General features: G+C 46.8%; 1 protein-coding gene across 1 annotated transcript; it reads left to right on the forward strand.

Moving 5' to 3' along the window:
- Positions 1-1204: 1204 nt before the first annotated feature.
- Positions 1205-8309, forward strand: LOC133121753 (somatostatin receptor type 2-like). Its single transcript, XM_061231196.1, has 3 exons — positions 1205-1547; positions 6618-7371; positions 7887-8309. Exons 2-3 carry the CDS (start codon positions 6625-6627, stop codon positions 8307-8309), a joined length of 1170 nt encoding a protein of 389 aa, XP_061087180.1. The 5' UTR covers positions 1205-1547; positions 6618-6624.
- The last annotated feature ends 638 nt before the right edge of the window (positions 8310-8947 follow it).

The following is an 8947-nucleotide window of genomic DNA, read 5'->3' on the forward strand; positions in this document are numbered from 1 at the left end:
CTGCAGGGCTTTTGGGGCTTTTGGCACCAGAACACTGAGTACCTGGGTGGAAATGAATGAATAGGAAATCGAAAAACAATCATATATCTTTTTCTGAGAGGCTCAGAAAAAAAACTGGTCCCCGGACTTCAATGGGAATATGTGCTTTTTAGCCTGGGTTGACATTAGCTCAGGTGGTAAGAACAGTCGTCTGGCAGTCGGAGGGGTTGCCGGTTCGATCCCACCCTTGGTACAGCCTGTAGCGGTTATGGTAAATGACTGGGACCCGCAAGTTTGGTGGTTCTAATCCCAGTGTAGCCACAATAAGATCCGCACAGCCTTTGGGCCCTTAACCCTGCATTGCTCCAGGGGAGGATTGTCTCCTGCTTAGTCTAATCCACTGTACATTGCTCTGGATAAGAGCGTCCGCCAAATGCCAATAATGTAATGTAATAATGGGTGTGTCGAAGTGTCCCTGAGCAAGACACTGGTTGGCGTCTTGCATGGTAGCCGATTTCTGTGTGTCTGTCTGTGTGTGTGTGTTTATGAGTCTTTTCTTTAGTCTGACCATTTCAGTTTGATGGATTGGTTTCAGTGGTAAAGAGGTCCATTGCGTGTCCTCACATGTAACCGGGGAAACGGTGTCCCGCGGACAGACAGCACGCAGAAAAGAATATTGCATTATTACATCGGCGTATCCTGTGGAATATCGGGCCTGATGCATTCGCTGTGCCGTTTCCAATGTCGGCGCTCGGCCATAAATGCATATTCGGGAACTAATATAGCCATCTAATAGACCAGCTCGTACTTTGTTTGTGCGCTTTTATCCTGTCCCATAACTATCGTTTCAATATTTATTTTCTTAATATCATGCAAACGTAATAACCTGGCAACATGTTCGAGCAGAATGCGCCGGTGCCGAGCGATTGCATCAGCGCATTTCCGCTGAACACTTGTTCGCAGGTTCCCAAGCGCGCGTTCTATCTCTGACGCACCGGTGAGGCGACGGCGCTTTGGAGAGGTCGGCGCTCGCAGCGACAGCGGGCCGCGAGCTCCATCTGCGTGTAGATGTGGAAATCTGCATTAGGAGCGAAGATCAGTGGTTGAGACGCGGTGTCAGGAGCATCGTGACGCTGCGGAGAACGGGCAGTCTCCAGCTATGACCGCACTCACAACAGTCGTAGGAGCAAACATCACGACAAGCGACCACCAGTGTCTTTATCTTTTCTAAAGCGATTCGTTTGTTCTTAAATAGGTCTGTATATTGTTTTTTTTTTAAATTATACATTACAAAAGTGACGTCTTAATCTACAAGCGATTTTAAAAGTATTTTTAAACTTTTTTTAAACGGCCAGTAAGTGCTGTGGTAGGGACTGTTGTGCGCACAGGTGTTCGTTCACAGGTGAACGAAATCTTTGGCGTCGAAAAAAAAAAGCTAAAATTATAGTATCCTTTGGATTCCACCTTTGATTTCCAACAGCGCTAATGAAGATAATAAAGGCTGTGTTGTATACACAGCGGTTTCTCTACGGGTGTATTTCGGATTTTACAGCTCTTCCCGTCTGAAGGTAAGGCAGAGGCTTAATCGGCGCATTAATGCGCCTCTGTAACTAATGCGCTACTTAATCTACATGTAATCACTTGTCAGTCGTGTCCTCTACGATAGAAAACCATTTAAGCGTTGCCATGGTGAAATATATTCCAAATGCTCCATCCACAGATGGAATATTAATATTTTATATCCGTAGTAATGACCGTGGACTAGTCATTGGTCCTACATTATAATAAACTCAGACTCGTGTCAAGTTGTATGCCATAGCCTTCTATCCCTGTCTGTCATTGTGTAATGTTCTTTTTCAGTGTTTTGTAAGGGGGTGGCTATTTCATTTACCTACTGTTATTACAGGACTGTGCTGATAGTTGTGTTTAAAATAATAATAATGAAATTAATAACAATGTCACATTTGGTTACACTCACACACACACACACATACAGAAATAGCGTATGACATCGTGTATTTGTCAGTCACCCTTTTGTTGAGCTAAAGTGTTTAATTTGAAAGGCTTCGTGTCGTGTTTCCTGACACCATGTGCGATTACATTGTGCATCTACATTGTACAATTAGTCTTCTGTTAAATAGCCTCATTTAAGCAGTTCACCCCTATTGGAATGCCATTCCTTCGCACACTGATGGGGTGATTTTGATTCGTCCGAAGTGACTCCAGAACCACTTCCAACTACATAATTTGCACATTTATTTGAAATCCTATTTCAGTTAGATGGAGGCCGATGCTTAACAATATTAAGAATGTGTATTTTAGGTATTCGTTTGAACAGCCATCCCTTTGAAGGACAAATATGTTCCGTCATATTTTTTAACGATTGGCAGTCTTGGGCTTTCGTTTTTTACAAACAAACCAAACATTTATTAACATGGAAAAGTCCACTTCAAATTAATATTTGACAGAGCCCAATATTTCTCTCAGGACACAGCAAGAGCGGAAAGCACGTTTTACAGCCCGTCATTGGCTACTACTCGGGGAATTTAACTCTTTGTCACACCAAATACAAAATTGAGACACGTAGAAACATCGTTAGAAACTGCGGTAATTCCAGGGGTGTTGTCGTGTTACCTACCATACGCACTGCCCTAGACCTTGTTTATACCCATTACGGTTGTTCTACGGTTGTTTTCAATTGCCTGGGTGCTCTGTATAACACAGTTTGCGTTAGGGGAAACCCATCGAATTAACGGTCGCTATAGTCAAGGTAACCACAAAAATATAACAGCTCATATAATCCAAACCGGTGACACTGTGGGAGTTGGGGGGCGCCGTGATTCCCACCGCCCTTCCCGCACGGGGAGGCGGTTAATAGTCCCCTCACCGGCCGCTGGGCTACTTTAACTTATATGAACCGAAGCGTGACTTGACGTCGACCGAAAAATGTCAGTTAATCTCTGAAGAGACGGGAGATATACACAGGATTACTTAGGATAGAATTTGAGAAAACGGGTTTCCAACGTGTAGCTACCCGGTTTTCCCTCAATATTTCTGAAAGTAATTCCGGCAGGGAAATGTAAACACGCGAGTGACATAATTGCGATTTTTTTTATATCGCAGGATTGAGAGCCGCTGGGTTTGTGATGTGTGAAATGTTTATCGAGACCGGGGGATCGATATGTCATGTGTTCACCAGCCGGACCAAAGTTCGACAACGAACTCTAGACCAATGACCAGCCATGAGAAGCTCGACTCATTTTGCTTTTTGAACAAAACATACTTTTACAGTTTGACAAGCATACACTGGGATGCGTTTAAGTGCTATGGTATTGGGCCATTATTGCAGCAGAACTATTTATAAATGTGCGTGGCGAGTTGTGTAACTGTATCTCAGTGTGTGTAATCATATTTGTAAACGTGTAAAATAATCTCTAAATACGATTTAAATAAGATTAAATGAGATTTGTGAATGTTTACAGGAATCCGCAAATGTGTATTCAGAATCCGTGTGTGCGTTATCAGATTTGTAAACGGGAAAAATCTGTATTCAGATTTGCAAGTATATTGAGATTTGTAAATGTGCAGACAAATCTGTAAATGCACACATAGATCTGTGAATGCTTCGACAAATCTGTAAATGCGTACATAGTGTATGCATGTGTATGCAATGTAATGTAATGTCGTGTGTGGAGATTTGTCTGTGCGGCTCAGTAGCTATACTGCATCCACACCACCAGGCGGCAGCAGCACCCGGTGACATTGCTGGAGAGTTTCCAGGTGCCGAAAATCAAACAATCGTACAAAGACACAAGAATTATCGTATTTCTGGGCAAACTTTCATACATTGAAATTCATGAATATGATTTTTTTCTTTTTTCTTTATTGTATTTATTAATTACAACCGACAGGACATTGTGTCAAACAGTTTGTCACTTAAACCATACCAAATCTCAATATACTTGCAAATCTGAATACAGATTTGGGGATTTTTTTTAGAAATCTGATTACACACGCGCAGATTAAGATACAGTTACACAACCCTCCACGATACAATAACGGTCCCAGACTATGGCACCTCCGGAGACCCAGGAGAAAAAAGTATTTACATAATATAATACACGTACATGTATTGGATGACAAAACATGTTACAGTGAAAACAATTTCTAAATATATCTTTTATTTAGTTTTAAGTGTATGTCACTTATGTTAAGATAAATACTATATAGAGCTCAGGGAAGCCACAATGCAATCCTTGTTTGAGGATGCATGGTTTCAGGAGGTTAAATAAAATGTATAAATACGTTTAGTATTTAGTAGTAGTATTGCATGTTTTTTTTATCGGAAGGACCTGGCTTTGTAACACAGAGGCTGCAGGTTTAGTTTAGGTTGCACGTTTAGTTTAGGCCAGGTTTAGGTTGCAGGTTTAGTTTAGGTTGCAGGTTTAGTTTAGACTGCAGGTTTAGGTGGCAGGTTTAGTTTAGGCCAGGTTTAGGTTGCAGGTTTAGTTTAGGTTGCAGGTTTAGGTGGCAGGTTTAGTTTAGGTTGCAGGTTTAGCTTAGGCCAGGTTTAGGTTGCAGGTTTAGTTTAGGCTGCAGGTTTAGGTGGCAGGTTTAGTTTAGGTTGCAGGTTTAGTTTAGGCTGCAGGTTTAGGTGGCAGGTTTAGTTTAGGTTGCAGGTTTAGTTTAGGCTGCAGGTTTAGTTTAGGTTGCAGTTGCTGATCTAAAGGTACAGTACTGTGCAGAAGTCTTAGGTACCCTAGACTTCATTATATATCTGTTTTGTTTTTGTGTGTGTGTTAGTATAAAAGAACACATTTGAGATTTCCAAATATTCATTTTCCAAAAGATTTAATTTTACAGAGACATTTTTGTATTTAATTTTAAAAAGTAAAATATTACTTTAAGCGATTGACTACTTTTTACATTTAAAAAAAGATCAAGGCTGTCTGAGTTCAGAAGCAAGGAGCCAACCAAATTCTGCAGAATAAGTGTGGCAAGTTCTCTAACAGCCTCCCTGCTGATTGTCTTAGCCAACGCGGTCCTGCAGTTCTGTATCTCAGAAGTGATGCAGTTTCAACGCCGAAAGGTGGTCACAAAAAATATTGATTTGCTTCAGTTTTGAACTATTCTGTCAAATTACTCAAATGTAATGTAAAATGTATAGTAGGTTTATTTAGGACCGTTCATTGAATTATTTTTGAAAGAATCTCATCTGTACAGAATGTTATACAGGTGCCTAAGTTTGCACAGTACTGTACATAACCTGAATTACTGCAGTGTGTATCCAGTGGTTTAAATGGATACTGCGTAAAAGGCTCTGCATAAGAATTATTATTACTACTATTATTACTAATACTAGTACTACTATTATTACTATTATTATTACTATTGCTACTACGACTATTACTACTCATAGTTGTTGTTCTCATTCAGAATGTGAAACAGTCACTCTGACAAAGTGTGTCCCTGCATGTTAAGGCTGACGTACCACAGATCAGAATGAAGAACTTCAGGGTTTTTTTATCAGGGAAAGCGCTCTGTGGTGCGGTAGCTATGACAACACAGATAGCATCAGGGAGCCCCACTCTGATCTGTACATCAGAGCAGCAGCCCCCTGCAGAACCTGTGGTCACTGTTTGTCCAACTCAGATTACTCACAGGCGTGCCCATCAACGTACAAATGCCCCCGCCACCCAATCACAATGCATATAGAACCAAAGATGTTTGATGTTTAAATAGCTGATTACGTAAATCGCAAAATTCACTGAAACCAGGTTACATTATTAGTTCCGGACTTCTGTATGAGAATCTGTTTTCAGTTGGAATAGATCAGTGAGCTAATGTCCACGGTTTCTTTTTGGTCTCGGTCACCTTTGACCCACCGTTCTCAGGCCTGTAAACCACAGAACTATGATCATGCAGAACAGACGTCATTAAAAGCTATAAAAAGTATGTGGTGAATGCGGTAGAACTTTCAAATACCAGTCGTGATTGTGACATCGGCATCAGAATGTTCAGTAAGAACATTCTAATCCATGAAACAGGATTACTGATTTAGCCGGATAACAGGATTACTGATTTAGTTGGATAACTGGATTACTGATTTAGCTGGATAACTGGATTACTGATTTAGCTGGATAACTGGATTACTGATTTAGTTGGATAACTGGATTACTGATTTAGCTGGATAACTGGATTACTGATTTAGTTGGATAACTGGATTACTGAGTTAGCTGGATAACTGGATTACTGAGTTAGCTGGATAACTGGATTACCAAATTAGCTGGATAACTGGATTACTGACCCAGATTACCCAGAACAATCCAAAATGTGGACCATTATTTCAGTTCATTTTCCACATTTGGGAGGGTTCTGGGTTTTACTCCGGAAATCCAAGTATCCAGCTAACTCTGTGATCCAGTTATCCAGCTAACTCTGTGATCCAGTTATCCAGCTAACTCTGTGATCCAGTTATCCAGCTAACTCTGTGATCCAGTTATCCAGCTAACTCTGTGATCCAGTTATCCAGCTAACTCTGTGATCCAGTTATCCAGCTAACTCTGTGACCCAGTTATCCAGCTAACTCTGTGATCCAGTTATCCAGCGAACTAAAAGGCTTCACTCTCTCGCTGCAGTCTGAAGATGGCGGACGCGTGGGACCTGAGGGAGACGCCCGGCGCGGAGCCCTGGACGTTCCCGCCCCCGCCGCCCAACGCCACGCTGGGCGAGCCGCTGGCGTACGACGCCTTCCTCAACGCCTCGGAGCCGCGGCCGGCCAACGGCCCCCCGCCGGGCGTCACCGGCGCCGGCACCGCCCTGCTCGCCTGCGCGTACCTGGCCGTGTGCGGCGTGGGGCTCTGCGGCAACGCCCTGGTCATCTACGTCATCCTGCGGCACGCCAAGACGACCACCGTCACCAACATCTACATCCTGAACCTGGCGGTGGCCGACGTGCTCTGCATGCTGAGCCTGCCCTTCATCGCCGTGCAGCTGGCCCTGGTGCGCTGGCCCTTCGGCGCCCCGCTCTGCCGCGTGGTCCTGACCGCCGACTCCCTCAACCAGTTCACCTCCATCTTCTGCCTGGCGGTGATGAGCGTGGACCGCTACCTGGCCGTGGTGCACCCGGTGCGCTCCCCGCGGTGGAGGACGCCCGGCGTGGCCAGGGGCATCACCACGGGGGTGTGGGCCGTGTCGCTGCTGGTCAACGTGCCGGTGATGGCGTTCAGCGGCCTGGTGACCTCGCAGAGCAGCGGGGCGCACTTCTGCACCATGGTGTGGCCCGAGCCGCAGGGCGCCTACTACACCGCCTTCATCTTCTACACCTTCCTGCTGGGCTTCTTCCTGCCCCTCGCCGTCATCTGCCTCTGCTACCTGCTCATCGTCGTCAAGGTGACGCGGGGGCTGGTTGGGGGCGGGCGTCTGTGGCGGCGAGGCCTGACCGCTGTGTGCTCTGGTTGGTTGCCGGCTTGTCTCCCTGATGGTTGTGTGCTCTGGTTGGTTGCCGGCTTGTCTCCCTGATGGTTGTGTGCTCTGGTTGGTTGCCGGCTTGTCTCCCTGATGGTTGTGTGCTCTGGTTGGTTGCCGGCTTGTCTCCCTGATGGTTGTGTGCTCTGGTTGGTTGCCGGCGCGTCTCCCTCACCGCTGTGTGCTCTGGTTGGTTGCCGGCGTGTCTCCCTGACCACTGTGTGCTCTGGTTGGTTGCCGGCGTGTCTCCCTCACCGCTGTGTGCTCTGGTTGGTTGCCGGCGTGTCTCCCTCACCGCTGTGTGCTCTGGTTGGTTGCCGGCGTGTCTCCCTGACCACTGTGTGCTCTGGTTGGTTGCCGGCGTGTCTCCCTCACCGCTGTGTGCTCTGGTTGGTTGCCGGCGTGTCTCCCTCACCGCCGTGTGCTCTGGTTGGTTGCAGGTGAAGGCGTCGGGCGTGCAGGCGAGCTCGGCGAAGCGGCGGCGGTCGGAGCGGAAGGTGACGCGCATGGTGTCCATCGTGGTGGCCGTGTTCGTGCTGTGCTGGCTGCCCTTCTACGCCTTCAACGTGGCGTCGGTGACAGGCAGCGTCAGCAGCACGCCCGCCCTCAAGAGCACCTTCGACTTCGTGGTGGTGCTGGGCTACGCCAACAGCTGCGCCAACCCCGTGCTCTACGCCTTCCTGTCGGAGAACTTCAAGAAGAGCTTCCGGAACGTGCTCTGCGTGGCGAGGGCGAGGGGGGGGGCGGGGGCCGCGGGGGGGCTGCGGGGGGAGGCCGAGAGGAGCGGCCGAACGAGGGCGATCAACGACGTGACCGAGACCCGGAGTGCCCTGCTCAACGGCGACCTTCAGACCAGCATCTGAGGGGGGGGGGGGGGGGGGGGGGGCACGCCCCTGCCCTAGCCAGTGAAGTTCGGTCCCGAAAATGAAAAAGAAAAAGAAAAACTGTTCCAAAACTGTTCCAAAAACTGCCCCTGTCACCCTCTCTCTCTCTCTCTCTCTCTCCCCCAACTTGCAGCTGTTCTCTCAGGCATTTCTCCCAGTGCTCTCCATGCAGAACAGAGACACGAACACGTTCTCCACGGATAGATAGAGGATTGGAGAATCCCTCCATGGCCATCTGACTCAGAGAGCGAGGCCTGCAGAGGGGCCACTGTCCAGAGCCGGTTATGGGGGCCCCAAAGTGCAAAACTAACAATAAAGTTGAATTGTGGGGCCCAGGGGTGTTTGTGGCTGCTGTCTCTGTCCCCACCCACCTGCCCAACACCTTTCTGCATGCAAGATTATTCATGATGAATTGCTATTCTTTAGTTTTTAGGATAAGAGGTGCTTGTTCTGTCCTTTCATACAGAACAGCAGAAATGTTTGGTGTATTTATATGGAAATAAACCCTTTGAGGATTTACCTCGAGCGCGGAAGCCGATGGTCACATCAGAGATTGTTTATTCGGGTCTGTGACGTGACAGTGTGAGACTGCATCCTGATTGGCTGTGATCCGCTGA

This window comes from Conger conger, chromosome 2 (assembly GCF_963514075.1).
Source record: "Conger conger chromosome 2, fConCon1.1, whole genome shotgun sequence".
Classification (NCBI taxonomy): Eukaryota; Metazoa; Chordata; class Actinopteri; order Anguilliformes; family Congridae; genus Conger; species Conger conger.

Excerpts from the sequence above, each read along its gene's own strand:
- LOC133121753 (XM_061231196.1), top strand. The coding sequence starts at position 6,625 with ATGGCGGACGCGTGGGACCTGAGGGAGACGCCCGGCGCGGAGCCCTGG. Across the intron at positions 7,372-7,886 it reads ACCTGCTCATCGTCGTCAAG|GTGAAGGCGTCGGGCGTGCA; the intron begins GTGACGCGGGGG and ends GGTTGGTTGCAG.